The sequence below is a fragment of the Neolamprologus brichardi genome, chromosome 3, assembly GCF_056152115.1.
Source record: "Neolamprologus brichardi isolate AB-2024 chromosome 3, ASM5615211v1, whole genome shotgun sequence".
NCBI lineage: Eukaryota > Metazoa > Chordata > Actinopteri > Cichliformes > Cichlidae > Neolamprologus > Neolamprologus brichardi.
In genome coordinates this window covers 21,840,206-21,863,877 of record NC_142106.1, presented here as the reverse complement: position 1 = coordinate 21,863,877, position 23,672 = coordinate 21,840,206, and the positions used below count along the sequence as shown (strand labels likewise).

Sequence of the window (23,672 nt, the reverse complement as noted above, 5' to 3'; positions counted from 1 at the left end):
AAACTAATTAGATTAATGTGCACACGAAATGATTGATATATCAGTCTGTTTTTTCACAGTGTTGAGTAACAGCCTGAGGGAAGAAACTGTGATTATACAAAGAAGAAAAGACAGCTGGATAAACACACAGACTAAAGTGAACAAAGTCATTCATTGTGAAGAGCATCAACGATTTTAGCCTTACTGTAATATTATTACTGTGACTAGCTCTAAGTTTATCCAGTTCTTCTCGTTTTCTGAAGTCTAAAAATGTAATTCCTCTGCCTGATGGTCTTTTTCTCTGTTCACCAGGATCACTGAGGCACCAGATGCCCCTAAATCTGAACCTGGACCCAGCTGTGTGTCTTTGAAGAGTGATCAGTCAAAGCGTTTCATCTTTGATTTTAAAGGAACAAAATCTTCTTCTGCTGAGAAGTAAGTTACCTTATAGCTGTGTACTACATTGGGCCCGGCATCATAAACGCCCTGCATTCCCTGCACTGGCCATCATGCTGATTATAATAATCAGAAGGAATGTGTCAGCAGATAGTCAGTTTGACTGTTTGATACTGTGGGTGCCAGTTTTGCTTAGAAATGTGAAGTGATCCACAGCTGTCTGTCTGGTGGCGGAAACCATGAGCTGCTGGAATTCTCTAAATATTAAGTTAAAGAGCTTCAATTCTTCCTTTATATTCCCAGTGGAATAACCAGTTTTTCTTTTTTTATATGATCTGCATGAAATAACATGACAAAATCCATCAGGATGTTGCAAGATGATCTTTTGTAGCACTTTTTTAATCAGGATGATCACCAAACAGCAGAAGAATAAATATTTAGCTTGTATTTATGTTCATAATAGTTCTGATTTCATCATGGTGTCTCCACAGAGCCGATCAGGAGAGTCTTCAGCATAACCAACAGCATCAAACTGATCTGGACTCAGTATTTAAGGTTTGTACATGTACACCAACCTCTGTTTGTAATTATTTTAATTTTGCACAGTTCAATATTCATCATAAAATAATGCCAAATTTCCACAAATAATTCAAAAGTGAAATATTTTCACTTGATTTTTTATTTATAAAGCATTTTTTAAAACTAAGTTTCAAACTGCTGATAAAGAAGAGAAGCAATAATGGCAATTTAAAAAAAATATGTGCAGAAGGATGAGGAAATGATTAAACTACTTTGATTCACAGTATCAAAAACTGAGCTAATGAGCAGCAGATCATTGGGACCTTGATGAAAGGAGTCTCGGGATTACGATGTGAACGAAACACAGATTGAGATTTTCCAAAGATCTGAGTTTTTGTTTATATCATCAATGAATTGAGTGGCAAAAGATTGTTCCCCCTAAAATTGTGAATAAAAAGCATCATGTGATGATAAAATTACTTAAAATTGATGGATCAAAGCAGGCTTTTTTGTATACATCATAAATACATGTATTTATTTATCACATTTTTTCAGTTCAGTGTTAATAATTACTGTTCTTATATCAATAAGAACCAAAATGACAATCCACAAAAAAATATTCAGAAATGTTATACAACAATAACATTTTTGAATTATATTTTTTTTCTCTGACAGGAGTTTTATTTTAATGTGTTATTGCATATATTTTAACACTTTTTTTTTCAAACACACACAAAACAAATCTGTGAAAAATTATTTTTACAATGAAGATCTGATTTTAGACTTAGATTGTGTAATTTTTTTCCAGATGCTGGAGGAAAACATTATCACTTTTGTGAAGAAAGAGCTAAAGAAGATGCAGAATGATCTGAATCCAGATTATTCAGAGTGTCAGAGGGATGAAGAGGAGCTGTTGGACAGTGAGGAAGAGAAGCAGAGAAGGAGCAGCAGAGAGGCATTTCTGAAACTTGCAGTTAACTTCCTGAGAATAATGAAACAGGAGGAGCTGGCTGACTGTCTGCAGAGCAGTGAGAGGATTTCTCTTCATAAATTCAGTCTTTACAGGAATGAAATTGTCACATTTTCTATAATCATAATACTCATGTTTCTGGTGCTTTCCTGTAGAAAATCCTGATCCACTTTGTGAGAATACATTTAAATGTAACCTGAAGAAGAAATTCCAGTGTGTCTTTGAGGGGATTGCTAAACCAGGAACCCAAACCACTCTAAATGAGATCTACACAGAGCTCTACATCACAGAGGGAGGGACCGGAGAGGTCAACACTGAACATGAGGTCAGACAGATTGAAATGTTTTCCTGGAAACCAAACAGACCAGAAACAACAATCAGGTGTGAAGAGATATTTAAAGCTTCGACTGGAAGAGACAAACCAATCAGAACAGTTCTGACCAAAGGAGTGGCTGGCATCGGGAAAACATTCCTGACACAAAAGTTCACTTTGGACTGGGCTGAAGACAAGACCAACCAGGACATCCAGTTCATTTTTCCATTCCCATTCAGAGAGCTGAATTTACTGAGCGATAAAAAGTTCAGCTTAGTGGGACTTATTCATCACTTCTTCACTGAAATCAAAGAAGCAGGAATCTGTAACTTTAAAAAGTTCAAAGTTGTGTTCATCTTTGATGGTCTGGATGAGTGTCGACTTCCTCTGAACTTCCACATCACTGAGATCCTCACTGATGTTACAGAGTCGACATCAGTGGATGTGCTGCTGACAAACCTCATCAGGGGACAGTTGCTTCCTTCTGCTCACATCTGGATAACCACACGACCTGCAGCAGCCAATCAGATCCCTGCTGAATATATAGACATGGTTACAGAGGTCAGAGGGTTCACTGGCCCAAAGAAGGAAGAGTACTTCAGGAAGAGACTCAGAGACAAGGAAGAGGCCAACACCATAATCTCTCATATCAAGACATCACGAAGCCTCCACATAATGTGTCACATCCCAATCTTCTGCTGGATTACTGCTACAGTTCTAGAGAGCATGTTAAAAACCAAACAGGCTGGAGGAAAGCTGCCCAAGACACTGACTGAGATGTACATTCACTTCCTGGTGGTTCAGACCAAAGTGAAGAACATCAAGTATGATGGAGGAGCTGAGACAGATCCTCTCTGGAGTGCAACGAGCAGGAAGATGATTGAAGCACTGGGGAAACTGGCTTTTCAGCAGCTGCAGAAAGGAATCCTGATCTTCTATGAATCAGACCTGACAGAGTGTGACATTAAAGTCAGAGAGGCCTCAGAGTACTCAGGAGTGTTCACACAGATCTTTAAAGAGGAGGGAGGGCTGTACCAAGAGAAGGTGTTCTGTTTTGTCCATCTGAGCATTCAGGAGTTTTTAGCTGCTCTTCATGTCCATCTGACATTTACCAACTCTGGTATCAACCTGCTGGAAGAAGAAGAAACAGCCTCAGTGCAGACTGGAGAGTCTTTAGTACAACATTTCTACCAGAGTGCTGTGGACAAGGCCTTGAAGAGTCCAAATGGACATCTGGACATGTTTCTTCGCTTCCTCCTGGGTCTTTCGATGCCATCCAATTGGGATCTCCTACAAGGCCTGCACAAACAAACAAGAATCAGCTCACAGATAAATCAGGAAGCAGTCAAGTACATTAAAGAAAGAATGAACGACACTCTCTCTCCAGAGAAAAGCATCAATCTTCTCCACTGTTTGAATGAATTGAAGGATGACTCTGTAGTGAAGGAGATCCAGCATCACCTGGGTTTAGGACATGTGTCTAAAGATAATCTCTCTCCTGCTCAGTGGTCAGCTCTGGTCTTCATCCTACTGTCATCAGAAACAGGTTTGGATGTGTTTGACTTGAGGAAATACTCAGCTTCAGAAGAGGCTCTTCTGCAGCTGCTGCCAGTGGTCAAAGCCTGTAAGAAAGCCCAGTAAGTATCCACTAGGGCTGGGTATCGTCACTGATTTCTAGAATCAATTTGATTCTGATTCACAAGGTCCTGAATCTATTCAATCCACGATTCAATTCGATTTGAATGGGGAAATTTTACCTCAGACAGTCAGAAATATTATAATTCTGATCACGTATCAGTACATTTCCATATTTTTATATCTATAAAAAGAAAGCTGACTCTTGCGAGACTTTATCAAAAGTGTAAGCCTCACAGCAGATGCCTTTGTGTCAAAGTAACTGAGGATAAAACAAAGAAAAAAAGGAATTTGATTTTCCTGGCCTGGGATTTTGTAGCAGATGACCTTAAAAATGTTCTGCAGTAGATCAAAAACGAAAGAAAACCATTAATCAACATATGAACATGCTGCTGAAGTGAAGCAGAGCAAAGTTACAGAGGTTTTATTAGAGACACAGCTAAACGTTTTGCAATTTTGCATAATTTTTAAAAGTTTAAATTTGTTCAGTAGCCTATTGAATGGCAGAAATGAGGCTTTCTTTTTGGAAGTAAGTAAAAGGAAAAAAAAACAGCGGCCGTCAGCACTGTAAACAACGGTAGACTTGTGCGTAACAAGCGAGCGAATAACCCAGAAAACAGATCTTTAGATTGGAAACTGTTCTTGAAGTGCACACAGATAGAGATAGAGATAGAGAGAGAGAGAGAGAGAGAGAGCTGTGGATGAAGTGTGATTTTATCATGGTGGAAGCAAAACAGCAAAAGTAAGAGGGAATTCATGACAATGTTTATGTGAAGCAAAATGTGAAGCGTAGTTTGGATCTTCTTTTGCTGCTGGTTCAGTCAATATTGTTTGGAGAGCGATAAAAACCTGCAGCTTCAGAATCAGCGCAAAAAAGGCATAAACACAAAGCGCGGGCCCGCCGAAACCTCAGAATCAGCGAGCTGTCGGCTTTCAGCCCCAACCTTGTCCATGCCTGTGCCATCGGGTGAGAAAGGCGACTTCTCACTGATTTTGATCCGTTGGCGGGTCCGCCGACCCATGTTTAGATCTTTGTGCAGAATCCACGTACCTGCTCTCATTTACTGTTTTAGCTGTTTGGTGGTTGTTGAAATTTTGTGAGGTTTAATATGAGATTCTGGCGTTTCATGCTAAATAAATTTATATTTAAAAATCAATTCAGGATTTTAATGTTATCCAACCTAGAATCGATTTTAATCGATACATCGATGATCAAAACCCACCCCTAGTATCCAGTTTAATCCTGGCAAGAGACCTGGCAAAGTGTTTATTTATTAGAGTTTGGAAAGTTCACTGATATACTGATATGTTTCTAGGTTGAGTGGCTGTAACCTCACAGAGAGAAGCTGTGAAACTCTTTCCTCAATTCTAAGTTCCCAGTCCTCCAGACTGAGAGAGCTGGACATGAGTAACAGCAACCTTCAGGACTCAGGAGTGAAGTTGCTTTGTGTTGGCCTTGGGAGTCCACACTGTATGCTGGAAACTCTCAGGTTAGCTGACTCTTTGTTTCAAGAGATTTGGATATTTCACAACTGTTATTATTTTATAGATTTTAAGATGTTGTTTCTGATGTTGTTTCTGTTGTGGTGTAAACTCTGAAAGAGAACAGTAGAGTAGAAAAACACACACTTCATAAATCATCAAAATATAACTTTATTTATGATTGTCTATCATAGCAAAAAAGACAGAAAGTCAGTGTTTTTATTTCTTTTTTAAAACTGAGTGAAGAAAAGCCAGTTTGTTTGTTTTTGTAACAACTTTAACTGAAATCTGAATCTGTTAATTCGACTGCATTTACATAATCAAATTCAGTTCCTTACAATGATGTGACATGTTGTATGTGTTTGAAGGCTGTCAGGCTGTCAGATCACAGGAACAGGCTTCACCTCTCTGGCCACAGCTCTGCGCTCCAATCCTTCCAATTTGAAAGAGCTGGACTTGAGCTATAATCACCCAGGAGACTCCGGAATGAAGGTTTTGTCTGCTCTAAAGGAGGATCCACATGTGAAACTGGAAATACTCTGGTAGGAAAAGAAGAAATAAAGCTAAAAAAAATTTCTCCAACATATTGTAAAGTAACCACTGATCTGCTTGCCAGTAATACAGTCTGTATGTCCAGTTAAATGGGCAGCTGTGTTTGGGTGAATGACTCAGAACCAATCGCAGTTAAAAGCCCATCTGTGGGCACACAAGGAAGCATACACAGCTTGAAGGAGAATCTAACAAAAGTCTGAATGAACTGGACAGGCAATTAACTTTGAAAGGGTGACATTTGACTCTTTTTGCCATTTTAAATAAACAAAAAAAAATAATAATGTATATTTACAACCATACAGTCACAGTATACTCAGAAGGAAATAAAGTCATGGTTAAAATAAATACAAAGATATCTGTGTTAGATTGTAGCAGCAGGAGACAAGCTGGACACAGTGTTCACCTGGACAGCTGACTTTGAACACACAATATCCTCAGTAATGTTGGGCTTTGAAAAAGTAATTAGTTATAGTTCCTAGTTACTTCCCCAAGTTAGTAACTGAGTTACAATATTAGAAAAGTAACTAATTACTAGAAAAAATAACTATTGCGTTACTTAAAAAAATGTTTAACCCTCTGGGGCCCAGGGTGTAACTCTACTTTTGATTTTCCCTCTACATTTCACCTTTAAAAACTGTTTATCTTGCCTTGTATTGCATCATTCTTTTCAGCACAATCTCACATGTCTGAATTTACTGTATTTTTTTTTTTGACATACTGTATAAACACAATTGATCTAAAATCACACATAAAACATAAAATCAGGAGAGTAGGAAAAAAACGGATATTTTTTACTGTAATAACCACAAACATGTTTAATGAATCATATTTCATAACTTTAAATGCAAATAGAAATTGTAAATTTTAAAATCCTGACACCATTTACATTGTAATCTGCCTTTGGTGACTTTTTGGCAGCACCTGTGACATTCAGCAGTCACCTCATTGTTCTGACACACAATACAAAACTATCAACTACACTACAAACTAACTATGCAAGACAACACACTAACTACACACTCCGAACACACTAAACGTCACAAATCTCTCACATCTCAAAACTCTCTCTCTCTTTTTTTTCCACTCTCTTTCTTTCTTTCTCTCTCGCTCTCTCACCGAGAACACTCCTAAAACTTCTCCCTTTTCCTAAACAACCAAATGCCATGTTGCCATATCATTTTTTGATTGGTCGACATGGTACATTTTTTCCACCAAACAATCAACAGGCAATCTGTGTGCACATGCATCTGCAGACACTATGCGCTTAAGCACATTTTTTCCACATGTCTAATAGTTTATGAACAAAGCCTTGTTTAGCATTAACATTAGCATTGTTTGTGATGAATGTATTTAAGAAAAAAAAAAATCGTATATGTTTTTTGTTTTTTTTTATCATGACTCTGGTTTTACGTGGCCTACCAACACAATTTAAAATCTGGCACATGACATAGCACCTTGTTACTATGTCATCTTAAAGTGGTAAAGTGGTCATGTGATTGGTTTACCACAACTACTTTATTCTTCCTCAGCCAATCAGCAGCACTCATGCAATTACCCCCCACCCCCCCACCCCCATATCCCGGTCAGCTGAAGACAGCTTTAACCATGTGTTGAAAAATAGTATTGCGACCGCATTGCATTTTCTTGTTCATTATGAGTAACGGCGTCGCAACGATAGAAATAGGAATTAGTTAGATTACTCGTTACTGAAAAAAGTAACACCATTAGTAATGCCGTTACTTTTAATGCCGTTATTCCCATCACTGATCCTCAGCATATTTACATGATGATGAATGAACTATAAAGACTTTTCATGATGCTCATGCTACCCTGATGCCTCCTGCTCTGTTATTCCCACTGACACTTCTGGTGGAAACATCTCATAAACAACAGGAGAAAGACATGCAGGTTCAGTGAACTCAGACTGAGTAAAATCTCGTGGCCATTTCAAAATATCTGTCATCCACAGTAGTACAGGTGGTTTTTAATGGTTTAGAGGTTGCACAGAATGACATGTTTGCTCAGAGTTAGAAGGTAATGGACAATGTAAAAATTATGTTGTGACTGGTCAGAATTAGCTCACAAAAATTAATAATTGTTTTTAAATACTTATTTTTGAAAAAAACTGGAAATAAAAGTTATTTCTTCACCAGCTTCTAGCTTTGTTTGACGGTGTGTAGGACAAACTGGATGTCACACACTCCCAGAAACCTTGAAAGCCAACCAGACTTTGAGGGTATTTCAAGGTTCAAGGTTCTTCATTTGTCACATGCATAGTTATACAAGTATAACACACGGTGAAATGTAACCTGACACGCTCCTCGACATGTGCAAAAATGGGGGGGCTTTAAACCTATGTGATTATAAGGATGAACAAACACATTGTAGTGACAGAAACACAGGGAGGCAGAAAATAAACCAGACTGAAACCAAGAAATGCTGCTACAAGAAAGTATGAAACCAATACAGAATATATAATCATGAAACCAAGAATAATCAAAAGTGAAAAATCAGAAAAACCCAAACATCCCAAAACTCCAAACTCCAAAAATCTATCATGACATCATATTACACTTTTGTTTCATTGCTCCCTCCTTACCAAATTTATTGTTATACCTTGCCAGTGTTTTGGCTCAGATTGTCTTCCAAGAGTTACTCTCAGTTTGGCGTTTACTGTGTACCTTTATGCCAATAAATGCTGATCCACTGTAAGCTTTGAAACAGGATTTCGACTTTCCTAGTGTCAAATAAAAGTTAAATAAGCACTTGCTATTTCATGCAGTGCAGATATAGTCATGTGAAAAACATAAGAATTCTTCTGTAAATGATTCTTCTTAAGTTATTCAATTACTACTCATTGTTGAAGTGATCCTACAGGGGTGCACTGTTTTATACAGAGTGTTCTTTATACAGGATTTTGGCTTTTTACATCTCTTATACACTTCACCTGATACAGACCAAATAATTTTTTCTAATTGTGCGTTGATACATAAAAACAAAAATAAAACCTTAAATGGGTAAATGAGAAAGTATGATAATTTTCACTCTAGAAGAGATGAATCAGAGAATATAAAGGCCATGTTTTCACACTAAAAGATGATGTGCTTATTTCAGTGTGGAGCCTCAAGGAGACCAGTGGATGAGACCAGGTCTAAGAAAATGTAAGTGCGTATTTGATTTATTAGCTGTACATCATGCTGCACTGTGTTCTACATTTTGTCACATTTTTTATGCATCTCTGCTACATATCTTTAATTATGAATTTTAATTAAAAAACAGTTTCAGTAATTTAATTCCACAACTAAAACTCATTTTTGATACAATCTTAAAACATTACAAAGTTTTGCATATTGGTTCTTATTCTTGATAAACTAATGTGAAAACCAATTAAACCATTTCTTAATTATCTGGTGAAGAAATGAGACCACAAAGTCAACTAGAATTTTCTATTCAGAAATCATTTTGCCTGCAGTAAAATTGGCATGGATAGAGGACGAGCTGTAACAGCACCAACCTCATGATTAGTTTATAATGTTTGGTGCAAAATAAAAGTTACCAGAGAGGGAGAGAGTTTAGCTTAATTAAATTATTGATCTACTTCAAACAAAATTTGGCTTCATGAGTCAGGTTTTAAGTCATCTGTGTTAACTAGCATTAGCTAATGTACTGGGATGAAGATCATAATTTAAATGCACTGGTGATGCTGACTGATTGTGATGATGACCTGATTTTCCACTGACATACAAATGTAAAAATCGGGCTGTGTTAACACTAAACTACAAAGAAGATTATTTTTACCCATCATCTTATTAAAAATACTGTAATACTGTTAAATGAAGTCCCATCATCTCATGTAATGTGGTCGCAAATTTTTAAGCCAATATGGTAAGCCAATGATGTGGAAGTCCAGCTTTTCAGATCCAATGAAAACCAATACATTCAAAAGTATGGGCTCAAATTGTGGTCATAAATATTTTGTACTTGTAAATCAGTGTTTTGGAAATGACAGTCTTCATTACAAAGCTTTCTTCGTTATGAATTAGCATACATGTTTTTATTGAACATTTGAAGAACTAGCAAAAAAAAAACCCAGAAACTCTTGTAGAGGACATAAAGTCAGAGATAGAAACGACAAGGAGCATTTGCATCTAGTACAGGTAGAGCTGCTGCAAAAACCCACAGAGCTCAGCAGCCAGCGCAACAAATTCTGGATCCTTGGCTTTTAGTTAGCATTAGCAGCACATGCAGTGTCTGATGTGAAAGGACCTTTATGCTGCACACTGTGACTCACAGCAATGGTCCTGGGTCAGCCCTGACGTTGTGTTAAACTAATCCTAAAGTAATAGTGGTATTTCTAACCACTGATATACCACAACTTTATCCTTTCAACACCTGCTGAAAGTTAGGGGACCTAGCTTCTACCAGATATTTATATAGAGATCCTCCAGCTTCGAACTGTATTACCCTTCATGGACCTGCAGTTCAAAAAAGCACCCCTTCAACAGCCAAACCCATCTGTTCTCTGATTGGATAGTTAAATATGTGATTGACATGACATTGGCCAATCAGATGAAAGGAAGAAAAATCGGGTCAAAATTCGTACTTGTAACTTGAAACTTGAGTGCAGACTTTCTCACGTAGTACACACACAAATCTTTTTTACGCACACACAAATTCGTTTTACACATACAAATCCTGATTTACAAGTACAAAATATTTATGACCACAATTTGAGCCCATACAAAAGAGGCTCTGGAAAAGAGTAGAATTCTTGGAATAAAGTTTAATACACTGCAGCCCGGGACATCTCGACCCTCCTCTTTATATAGGGTCAGTGTCCCCTCCTCCTGATATTTTTCCATTCCTTGCTTTTTCCCTGTTCAATATCAAAAATTAGACTAATACGTATTTTCTCAACTCTACAAATGTCAACATTAACCCCAATTATCAATATAATATGTTTGTCAATACTTTTCCCCAGTCAATTGTCAATTTTGCACTTTGTTCTTCTTAAATCACCCACACTTGCCTTACATAACCTTCTGGCACTGCTCCATAACTCTCCGAGCACTTTTCCCAACATCAATCATATTTAATGGGTACTTTTTGACAGTTTTATGACCAAAACTCCAGAAAACTCCAGATATCAAACATACAGCAAAGAGAAAACAATTAATCTTCCTTACAGCTAAGTCGGTTTTGCTGCCAGGGGTGGGCTGCTATACACGTTAGCTCAGCGGGGCAAAGTTGATTTAACCCTTTGTTTGTACTGGATACCATTGGCCATAATACAATCAGAGGTTACTTATTGATCCTAATCAATACATTTCAGACAGTATTGATCACATATGCTCATTCAACAACTAGCACCAACTTCATTAATATACTTGTGAATAATATTTGATCTAAAGATGTGGTTCTTGTGATTTTAAACATGCATTTTAAAGGCTTATAACAGTGATTCCATTATATAAACACTCTGGTGCATATATATATATATATATATATATATATATATATATATATATATATATATATATAATCCGTGTATATATGATTGCACAGTGTACATGTGAGTATATGTCCAGTGTATGATATATATGTCATAAAAATCCACAACAGTATCACAGCTTCTCCTATCATCATATAGAGAATTTGGGGATGTGTGGGGAAAAATAAAATATGATCATTTCAATCTAGAATCACCACAGGAGATATTTTCACCGTGTAGAAATCAATGTAAAACAACTGTGGCACTCCTGGTTGCCTAGCAACACATTTACACACATTTTGATGTGCACATAAAATGAAAATAATCAAATCACATAACATCGCTTTCATGTTTGTGTTTAGTGTTGATGGTGCACCTTAGACGTTAATGCATGTGAAATGAATGTAAATGCAGAGCCTGTATGCTTATATTTAAATGTTAATATTTATTCTAATTCACTTCCCTTTCAAATAATTATTGTTGATAATTTTGTTTTTTAAGATAAATTTTTTCTTTTTTCTCATTTACACTCATAATCACACTGCCTGCATCCTCGAATGTTTAAGCTACAGACCACAAAATATGAGGACCACATATACTGTTACACGTTGGCTTTAATTAATAATTTGCTAATGAGTTGTTAGAGTTAAGTGTTTATGCACTGTGTCTTATTGGCCCTTTTAGATTTCTGTGATCTGACGCTGGATCCAAACACAGCACACAAGAACCTCAAACTGTCTGACGACAAGAAGGAGGTGACACACATGAAAGAAGACCAGCTGTATCCTGATCATGATGATAGGTTTGATCACTGGCCTCAGCTGCTCTGTACCAACAGTCTGAGTGGTCGCTGTTACTGGGAGGTTGAGTGGAGTGGAGCGGTTCATGCTGCTGTAGCTTATGGAGAAATCAGCCGGAAAGGAGACGGTGACGAAAGCAGGTTTGGAAGGACTTACCAATCCTGGAGTCTCTACTGCAGTGATGACAGGGGTTACTATGTAGATCACAATTACATAGCAAGAGCCATCCCTCTGCTCTCCTCACCTCTCTGTCACAAAGTAGCAGTGTATGTGGACTGTTCTGCAGGAACTGTGTCTTTTTACAGTGTCTCCTCTGATAAACTGATTCACCTGCACACCCTCAACACCACCTTCACTGAACCTGTATATGCTGGGTTTAGAGTGAAGCCTGACTCTAATATCCACCTCTGTGCTGACTCAGAATAATGGACTTACTGTGGTGTTTCATACTTTTTCGCACTTAATTATTGTAAATGTTAAATCTATCAGGTAAATTGTCTCATACGTAGTACATATATTAGTTTGATTTGCAGTCCAGAGATTCTCCTGAAAAAATGTATTTTATCATCTTATTGTCTGAGGTGCTTATTTTTCAAGAGCAGTTATCAGTTTCTACTAATATGTTACAGTTTAAATACCCACAGGACTTTGCTTTAAAATCTGTTGCATTATAATCCAACACTGTATTTGTTCCATTATACATATTTTAATCGTGTTTAGACTGATGGATGAAATCTTTGGAACAGAAAATTAAGACATTTTAGACGCTGTTGGGCTTGTGAGGAGGAGAGCTGCAGGCTTTAAATATTTTGGGTTTGTAATTTTTTACATTGCATAACTATACATTTGTGTTTTTCTCTCTTATGCAAATGCAGTAACAATTCAGTACAAGTAATTCCTGGAAAAAGGCAATATAACCACCATGTGACCAGTTTTCTCCCAGATGGTTCTGGATTCATAAGCACTTTATTCATCTGTGTCGATTCAAATGTAGCTTCAAACACTTATAAATAATATAAGTGCAGTTTATGGAGGTTGTACCTGGAAGCTTTGGAGACGTCTCTCTTCATTTCATATTCAGTAAAAAAAAGTCTGACTTATAGATCAAAGGAAAGTGTCTGGACTTCTTTAAGTTAACTTAAAGAAGTCCAGACACTTTTCTTTCCAAGCTCTTTAGGCTACGATGACCTGGATGACTGAGAACCTTCACAGACATATTTCTCAACTTATCAGAAACTGTTTTACAATCTCAGAGTTAGATTTTTTTTTTTTTTTGGACCGGGGGTTTCTATGTATAAAAATACAATCCCGAATTGTAACAGAAAAGGGAAGGTGAAGATAAAAGAAATAAGATGTTAACAGTGGGATTTTTTTTCTTGTTGACTTGTTGCATATGAAACAAACACTGAGACAGTGTCAGTGTATGAGGTGTGTTGACTTCTCCCATGTATATATGTGTGTAATTAACTTTAAACCTTTGTCATTTTAAATATTCTCCAATTGGATTTAAAATCAGCTGTTTTTTTTTTAAATAAATGAAAAAGGACTGTTCATCTGTTAATGTGTTGCAATGTTTATATAAAACAATAAAATGAAACTGTTTATATCAGGATAAACTGTACACTGTGTTCAGAGGAGGAACAGAGGACAAAACAGAAAGCAAGATGTTTTTAAAGTGTCTTTGTAAACATTTATACAACAAGTGTATTTATAGCATACAGGTGTGTTATGCTGAGGAAGTTGTGCCAGACGGTATGTTTGCAAGATGGCAGCTGTCGAGTTAGCGTTTGAAGAGAGAGTCTCCCTTCTCTATTTACTGTGGAGAGCAGAGCAGCGGCGTTAAGGACGTCCTCGCCGTACCTGGGTCCATCCGGTCCTCCTGAAGCGTGAGCAGTTTGGTGAGTTTCACCACTTGCAGAGCACCTGTCCGTCTGCCTGAGGTTAGTAAAAGTGTTTAATACGGTAGTCCTTTATTGATACCTGTGCTAATATATGCTAAACCATCCGTTTATACACTGCTGACATGGATGTAGTATGCTATCAGTGAATGCCCTCGGTGTTTACTGATAGCAAACTGTGGTATGGAGACGACTGTTTATAATATTTCTAGTGATACTCGAAAGGTCTCATCAAGTCCCGATTTAATTTGATTTATGCTGTTATCAGTGTTTGCAATGATAGCATGGCTGTGGTGTCATATCAGTGTATGCTCTCGGTGTTTGCTGATATCAAACTGGTAGGAGGACCACTGTGGGTTAATCTTTGTGGTGATACTCACTCCTTTTTTTTTTCTCTTTTTTTTATTTAGACCTGGTTTAATTCTGGTACAGAACCAGTTGAATATTTGTATATAATCCCTGCAGCTGTCAGACTCTATACCAGCCTTTTTTAAAACTGAGAGCTAGATAAAATTGTGAACAATTAATAATAATAGTTATAGTTATATAGTTATATTATAATAACAATTCTTGATATGCTGTCTTATCACAGGTTAATTTTTCAAAAAAAAGCCTGGGTCGTGTAGCAGCCAAAAACTCCTCCAGAGAGGCTGTCCTGGTGAAGAAGAAGTCCATGGCCCACTTTTCGGCGGAGGGAGCAGTGTCTTTGCAGCCAAAAGAATAGCCTGTTTGAAGACCCATTGACTTCCCCACAACCCTGCCTTTTAAATTTTTTCTTAATAAATGGAGGTCTACTCCAAAATAAACTAACCTCTCTTTATTCTCTTAAATAATTGATCTTCACTATGTTCCTATATAGTAGTGTATTTTTTCATTAGTATAATATGAAATTAATTCTACATGTGTCAAGTTGTGTGCCAATATTTGCTGTGTAGTAGAACTGAGACATAAGTCATTACAAAAATTTATTTCAAATAATATTCAAATTCTCAAACAGAAAAACATTAAACATAAATATATAAAATATAAGTATTTACAGAGAGACAAGAATAAAAAGGACCCAGCTTAAAGTGGAAAAGCCTCAGGGGGAAGGAGGAGAAGAATAAGAACATTGTTTCTGCCCTGGAGAGCCTGCTACCTCATCAGAAAACTACTGATTGCTGGGGTTCAATATTTCCAAATTTAACACAGCTGTGCTGTTTTCAAAAACTAATTTATAAATTTGAAATTTTACAAATTCTCTCGTGTGAGGCGGCATTGCTCTCAAGAGCAGGAACAAGGCTGAGGAGCAAATGCTCCGTTGGAGACTGGCGTGGCCTCTTCAGGGACTCCAGGATGGCCAGCTCCACTGCTGATGGACCGTCCTGGGACCTGTCCCTCGTCCGCCTCGGAGCTGTCCTTCTCTGTGGGCCTGTAAAATACAACACAAAACAACACAAAGAAATGAGAAGGCTGCTACTAGATTTTCATTTTCAACATTGAAAAAAAAACCAAAAACAGGATATAAACAGATATTTAGTAAAGGTAATCACAAGGGAATCCAACAATCCATCGTGAGCAAATGCTTCGAGAAGCTGGTCAGGGACTTTGTTTGCTCTTCACTACCCGACTCACTGGACCCTCTACAATTCGCATACCGCCACAACAGGTCCACTGATGATGCCATAGCCCTGACACTACATACTGCCCTGTCACACCTGGAGAAGAGAGACACGTATGTGAGAATGCTGTTTGTGGATTACAGCTCAGCATTCAATACCATCGTTCCCTCGAAGCTGGACAGGAAACTGCAGGATCTAGGACTGAGCAGCTCCCTCTGCAGCTGGATCCTTAGCTTCCTGTCTGACAGACGCCAAGTGATCAGACTGGGCAGCATCACCTCATCCCCCATCACACTGAACACTGGCGCTCCACAGGGGTGTGTACTGAGCCCTCTCCTGTACTACACCTATGACTGCACGGCCACTAACAACTCCAACATCATTGTGAAGTTTGACGACACTACAGTGGTGGGTCTTATCACCAACGGTGATGAGACGGCCTACAGGGAGGAGGTCAGTGCCCTGACCCACTGGTGTCAAGACAACCATCTCACCCTCAACGTCGCAAAGACAAAGGAGTTGATAGTGGACTTCCGGAGGTGCAGAGAAGTACACACCCCCATCACCATCAACGGTGCTGCTGTGGAGAGACTGAGCAGCTTCCGGTTCCTTGGTGTACATCTGGCGGAGGATCTTACGTGGTCAGTACACACAAACAAAACAGTGAAGAAGGCGCAGCAGCGCCTCTTCTTTCTCAGGAGACTGAAAAGATTTGGCATGAGCCCCCGCATCCTCAGGACCTTCTATCGCTGTGCCATTGAGAGCATCCTCACTGGATGCATCACCACCTGGAACCACAGGAAGCGGTGCCTGAGGAAAGCGGGGAGGATCATCAAGGACTCCAGTCACCCAAGCATAAACTGTTCGGACTACTTCCATCAGGAAGGAGGTTCTGCAGCATCTGGTCTCGTACCAGCAGACCGAGAGAAGCTTTTTCCATCAGGCCATCAGACTGCTGAACACTTCATAGACACCTCACCTTCACTACTGGAACTTCAACATTATGCACTCCACACTGTATATAAATGCCACTTATTTTGCACATGTTCAACTACCAACCTCTGTATATTTTATATATTTATTTTATTGTTTACTCTATTTAATTTGTAGAATATGTATACACACACACACACACACACACACACATAGAAAAACATATTTAGTATACACATCTAGTAATGCATACACTCTTATATTGTACATATATTTATTAGTCTCAGATTTAGCCATTCTTATATTTTGCTTGTTTTATGTTATTGTATTTTTGCACACCTCTGTTGCTTGTGAAGCTCGCACACAAGAATTTCACTCACATGTACTGTACCAGTGTACCTACACATGTGATGTGAGAATAAAAGTGATTTGATTCAGAGTAAAAAGCGATCAGTGCTTGCTGACATCTGTTGCTACAATTTCATACCTGTGGTTGCAGCAGCAGGAGCTCAGGGACCAGGGACTGGGGAGCCAGGAGATGCAACAGGGGATGCTCTGCTCCAGAATCAGTTGGTTCTATCAAGACAATATTAAATGTTAACAGGTTGAAAACAATAGTCATAGAGAAAGTATATACAGTGGTCCCTCATTTATTGCAGCAGGGGTTCTCAGAATAACTAGCCCCTCGCCACGCACTTTATAAACGTTTTCCCCACACACATGAACAGTAGTCACAGTTCTTACAAGTTGATTCTCAAAGTGCAAACCTTTGTAGATTGCAAAACGTAAAAGTGTTATTGAGGTTCTGAATGAGGGCCATAGTTATGGGTGTTTTTGTGCTGTTTTTTTCTATTGGACGTGATGGTTATCAAAACCAAACATGACAAATTTGGCAAGCGCAGGAGACACGACATGGAGGAGATTTGTCAATCAGGCTGCAGAATGCAATGCACATTGTTGAAAGTTGTACTGTGCAATAAAAAAATCAGCGAAAAAGCGAGGCAGTGACGGATGAACAGCGGGACCACGGTGTGCTGTTTATTAATAAACAATAACATGTTTGTTATTGCGTCTGTCCTCTCAGTAAGTGAGTGAGACAGTAGACAGCAGTGAGGAGGGCTGTGTGAAAGCAAGAACACATAAATATGTCTGACACCCATAAACGAAGCAGCATCTGGCTGCAGTTTAAAGACTTTTTTGTCTCGGTCTCGTCTCGACTTTGTTTTGGTCTTGGTGTTGTCTTGGTCTCGATACCCTCTGGTCTTGGTATTGTCTTGGTTTAGGCGGTCTTGACTACAGGTCTACAGTCTATAAGGGGAAAAAGCGAGAAGCAGAAGACTCATTCCAACTTTAATTCTGCCAGTTTCTTCTGTCATCACATAAATACCTGAGCAGTGACAGAGACCGTGGGTGCAGCGTGTTTCTCATCATGGCACAAAATACTGAGACGCATCCAAGCTTTTGTAGGCCTTCAGATCCCATCCAGGATAATTTGAGGCCTTGTTGATAACATAATGATATAAATCATGTGGTGTGAAGTTGGGGAGCGTGCCAGAGTTGCAGGTCATAGAACCAGTAAACACACTGGAGACAATAAGTAAACATCCATATTCAGTCCTCCGTTACACAATTTCTCCAAAACAAGCAATTTACACTGTACACTTGTTTGTTTTCTCATAATTACCATAGTTTATTTCTTTCACTGGATTGGAAAACAAAACTTTGATGTTGGGGTTTGTTTAATTTAATGTTTGGTGTGATAATCACCGTAATATGTTTACATCCTTTGTAAAGATTTTGTGTATTTCAAGGGTAAAGCTTTCATCCACATCAATCTTATGTGTCAGGAGAGAGACCTGACTGTTACCCCAACTTTGATTACATGAACTGTCACACAGTCACCTTGATTGCTGACCAATTAGAAGAAAGCTTCCTGATGGTGTGAACCCCAGTCCTCAGAGTGTCCCAGCTCTGTGGAGTGATCGATCTTCATGATGAGTCTTAATCTCCTCATGGTGTTATTTTAACTTTGAAATATTTAATTTATGATTTCACTTTATTTGAATTATTTTTACTTATTTTGTTTATATTTCCAATGTTTACATTTTTTAGCTTTCATAATTCAACTGATCATCTAAAACAGAACTATTTCCCACCTCGGATTAATAAAGTGTTCAAGATTCAAGAAGTTTATTGTCATGTACACCGCAAAACACAAATGGTTATGCAGAGCAATGAAATTCTTACTTTGCAGGTTCCCTTCACACGACCAAAAGAAAGTAATAATAAGCAAAAGCGGTGTTTTGTAGATCTTGTAGCTTACATGCGGGTGGAAGCTGAATTGAAAGTGCAAGTAGTTGTAACACTGTCAACAGTCATTGTCAGCACTGTATCTATCCACATATCTATATAACTTCCCCTATATGTGGCTTCATTACCTTGTATATAATTTATTTTCGTTACAGTAAGAGATGTTTTTCCTTTGTAAAACAAAAATAATGACAGCAGACAAACAGAGCTGCTGCTGTCAGTCCCAGGACCATGTGGACTTTAACTCATGACGTTTATTGCCATGTACAAGAATACAGTTCTTAACACCTGTCATTCACTTCTTGTTTATTTAAATAAAGATAAAAATAGCAATTATAATCATCTTACCAGGGACATTGAGTTGACATTTTCCAACACTGAAGACATAATCAGTGTTCACCTCACACAGATACAGACCCGAGTCATCAGTCCTGAGCCTGGATTTATCACTGATAAAGAGTTCACAGAGGATGTTGAGAGTTTTGGAGATCTGTCTGGTTTGGTGGTGAACGTCCACTCCAGTGTGATGTTGTGGTTCTCCTCTGCCTGATAGCAGCTCTGTGTCACATTGACTACAAATGATCCTGTTGAGGAGACAGAGAGGGAAAGAGAGGAGCAGACACACTGAGAACTGGAACAAATCTGTTGTTGAGCTTTATTTGGAGTTCATAAAGTGAAGCTGTAAACTAACTAGAGACACATGAGGTGAGGATGATGAGCAGCAGGATCCTGCAGATCATCTTCTCCCTGTGAGAGGAGACAGAGGTGAAGAGTCGTCAACACATGAGGTCAAAGGGCTGTCAGTACAGATAGAAGAAGGAAAATGTCAGTCAGATAATAACACTGACTGATCAAAACTACAAGAACTTCAACCACTGCAACAGAAACAACCAGAGAAAAAACCTGCACTTTAATTTGTTCTGAAAATATTTCACATTTTAAAGTCTTCAGAGCTTCAGAAATGATTTTTATCCACAAGGTGGCACCATGTTTCAACTCATAAAGAAAATGAAACTATAAAAGTCTTTTTCTCTGGCTTTCAGTCCTTCACTGACTGATGATTAAGTACAGAAAAGTTTATCACTTTCACTGATATTAGTCTATATCTATATGTTTCAATTTGACCTAAGCAGTATAACAGCAGTACAGAGGGCACCTGATAATTAGAAGCATGACTGTGGCTACAGATAAAATGAGTACTTTTATAATAATCACTTTCAGACATGTATGTAGACTATTTATCCTTAAAAAAAACTGCATACAGCTAGGTATTTTTGTTTAAATCATTTTTCTCCAAGCGCTTCTTAAACTGTCTGAATGTGTCAGTGTGACTCTTTTCTGCACAAAGGTACAGTACGCTACCAAAGCTGACAGCAACCACACTTAGTACCTGTCGGTAGGTGTCACTCACTGCACTACAGCCTGAGAATGAAGATTCTGAATTGAAAACTCCAGAAACATGAGCCACAGCTACAGCTTAAGTTTATATATTTTATATATGTATAAGTTTATATATTTAGTTTATAAAATTAAAGTAAAAGAAAAAATATGAAAAAAATTACATTTTTTTGTCATCAACAATTTTTATTTCATTTTAAACTTTGATAACAGAACTGAAAAATAAATACATAAATAAGTAATTCAAAAACAAACAAACAAACAAAAAAAACAAAGACAAAGGGAGGTTATCCTATTCTTTCTTCGCACACCAATCCCCACACCACCACTCTCTCCTTACTCCTCTGTTCTTCAAGTTAAGAAAGCCAGCTTTCTTAATGAATTTTGAAGCCTCCTCAGGTGAAGAAAATCTGTGCCTTGCTCCATTATGTTTTATTTCTAGAGTGGCAGGGAAGAGCAGCGAGTATTCCACTCCTCTTTCCCTCAACTCCAACTTGATTTGTTTAAAGGACACATGCTGGTCATGGTTCGTCGGGAGTAATCCGGAAAAAAACATTATCTTCGCCCCACGCCATAGAATCTGGCCTTTCTCTCTGGCCACCCGAAGAATACATTTTTAAGCACATAATTACTTCAGTAACTTGAGAGAGCTGATCTAGATACAATATTGATGTCGAGCTTGCAAGTTTGGGGTCCCGTGTTGGCTGAGAGAGTCCTGTGCCTCTACCTAGTCCACAAATAGAAAAAAGAAATCTCTGGTGTTTGTTCACTGAGTCCCGAAAAATTTGTGGAGGGTCTGGTAGGCTGACAGATGTTGAGGTTTCCTTTTACTATGAAAAAGAAACTGAGACCTGCTTTACAGTTAGGGTTTCCAGAGAGGATCTGCACACTCTGATACAGACATGCTCTGTTGAATAAGGGGTGACACCTTGCAGTGTGGTCAAAGTCAAAGACCAGCCATCTGTGATAAATGTCTGCTAACAGAATAGTTCTGGTGACTTTGCTTCTGCAGATTTGTTGTTTGTTTGTATTGTTTGCTGCCCTGATCGCTTACAGGGGGAGTCTCTTCTAACTGAGCTGGTCACACACTAAACCAACACATCACATAATGATGGTGACTGTGAAGTTCACCATGCAAGAAACGACAGAGTTTATATGTTCATACACAAATATGTAGTAACCAAATCAGTTTACAATTAAATGTTTTTATTTTTTATAACAGAAGATAAATGCAATAAGTTAAAAAGCCATAAATATTTCTTTATTCCAGTAATCTGATCAGCCACGTTGGTGAAGAATTACAGAATTTCCCCATGTTGTTCTTTACGTGTGAAAACACTGCACTGAAACTGATGGGAAATACAAAAGGTTTCTTCAACCTGATAGTAAAATGTCAGACACAACAGTGTCTATGAGTTCTAACACTGAGATGACATCAGGAGCTCACAAAGCTTTTAAATTAGAGTAACACTGAAGGTCAGTGGATTAGATTGAGGAGAGGAAATAATTCCACTGCTCTCTGTTAGTTTCTGATCTTTCTTCTTTTTAAACTTTTTGAAAGTAGATGGTGCAAACAAACTGTATCAGGCCTATCTCATAAGAATAAGAACATGTTACCTAATTATAGCCTTACTAGAACTTTTATTGTACTTTTAAAGCCTCACTTACAAACACAAAGTAAAAGAAGGGTGAAGGAATTCATAAAAACAGAATTACAGATAAACTACTTACTGTTTTGGGCTCTTTGTCCTTCCCCTGGATGATAGGTTTGTGGTAGTGAGGCATGAATCTCTCTGGGGACTTTGTGTTTGAGTAAAAATTTGCCTGTTGTTCTTATGAAGCCTGTGTCACATGTGTTTAGCTGGTTTCAGCTTCATGTTTCTTTTCTTTTTTGTCCCTGTCAGGTTTGTGCAGCTTAGTCTCTGTCTCAGTGTTTGTTTCCTGTTTTATTTATGTCTTATTTTGGCCCTTTGTGCATTTAAACCCTTAGTTGGGAATAACTGTGGATTTTCTGCTGCAGAAGATAAAGGTCAGTTTTGCGATTTATGAAGTTTGCCCTTTCATCTGGATTTTGGCTCAGCTTCCAGCTAAACTGTGACATAACTATGGCAATGATGAGATACAGATCTCCAGTGAAGGTGTCACCATGATGAGCAAAGCAAGGCTTCATGAAAGATTTGAAGTGTCTGTGCTTGTATTGACGATTCAAAACAATGTGAAAACATGTCCACAGTGGCACCTGCTGGACAATTTGCTATTGTCACCTCTTGATCATATTCTCTGAAATGGTGACACAGACAAGTTCTGCACATCTCCAAACAAAACCACTTATTATACCAGACCATCCATAACTCTGATCATCACATTTTGGAGAAATCCTCAAAGAAACAAGGCACCTTGCCTGTTATTGGATAGTAATAGTGAAAATGAAGAGTAAAGTGCAGAGGAAGAGGGAGACGGGGAAGACATGCAGCAAAGGGCCGCAGGTTGGACTCGAACTCAATTCGCTGTTTTCCACTGAGCTAAAAACGGTGTTTGGTTGACTTTTAGGTTTTCTAGCACTTCTAGTTTTACTAAACTGAAAAGTAACTTAAAAACGGCTAAATCACCAAAACACACACTTCACAGAGGAGGAGCAAGCAGCCACCAGACAAAGCTCACCAAGGTGGGAGAGTTGACAGGACACACCCACACAAGGTCATTAAAAATTCCCCTCTCGCCCCTGCGGGCGGTCTATCGTTTAAGGTCCTCTACCAGAGGCCTGGGAGCTTGAGGGTCCTGCGCAGTATCTTAGCTGTTCCTAGGGCTGTGCTGTTCTAGATAGATCTGAGATGTTGATCCTGGGATCTGCATGAGCCACTCATCTAGCTTGGGAGTCACTGCACAAAGCACTCTGATTACCACTGGGACCACTGTTACTTTCACCCTCCACATCTTCTCTGAGCCCTTGGTATTTCTCCAGCTTTTCGTGTTCCTTCTTCCTGATGTTGCTGTCATTCAGAAGTCCCATAGGATCTTAGCTCGGTCATTCTCAACTACCTTCAACTCTCCCAGTTTGACCTCGGGACTTTCAGGCCACACTCAGCACAGATGTTTCTGTATACTATGCCGGCCACTTGGTTATGGCGTTCCGTGTAGATGCCTGCTAGTGTACAGCACTCTGCTGTTATGTGCTGCATTTGTCATGAACAGGCTGTGTGCAGGCATTAGAGGACCCAAATGCAGACTTTGGCTACATTCAAACTGCAGGCGAAAGCGCATCAAATCCAACTTTTTTAACCCTATGCGACCCATATCCGATCATGGTATGACAGTGTGAACGGCACAAATCCAATATTTTCAAATTCGACCCAGGTCACTTTCGTATGTGGTACTGAATCCGATACATATCTAAT

General features: G+C 38.5%; 1 protein-coding gene across 1 annotated transcript; it reads left to right on the top strand.

Annotated features, from left to right (window-relative positions):
• Positions 1-1,870: 1,870 nt before the first annotated feature.
• On the top strand, positions 1,871-12,680 carry LOC102790642 (protein NLRC3-like). The gene is made up of 6 exons (XM_087833957.1): positions 1,871-1,922; positions 2,020-3,814; positions 5,129-5,302; positions 5,663-5,836; positions 8,961-9,007; positions 12,022-12,680. The coding sequence occupies exons 1-6, from the start codon at positions 1,886-1,888 to the stop codon at positions 12,561-12,563; spliced, it is 2,769 nt and encodes a 922-aa protein (XP_087690083.1). The 5' UTR covers positions 1,871-1,885; the 3' UTR covers positions 12,564-12,680.
• Positions 12,681-23,672: the final 10,992 nt, after the last annotated feature.

What these genes read in the sequence shown, in the direction of transcription:
- LOC102790642 (XM_087833957.1), top strand. Translation starts at nt 1,886, where the DNA reads ATGAAACAGGAGGAGCTGGCTGACTGTCTGCAGAGCA. An exon ending in GGCTGACTGTCTGCAGAGCA is followed by an intron (nt 1,923 to 2,019) that starts GTGAGAGGATTT and finishes GCTTTCCTGTAG; the next exon opens with AAAATCCTGATCCACTTTGT. An exon ending in GAGACCAGGTCTAAGAAAAT is followed by an intron (nt 9,008 to 12,021) that starts GTAAGTGCGTAT and finishes TGGCCCTTTTAG; the next exon opens with ATTTCTGTGATCTGACGCTG.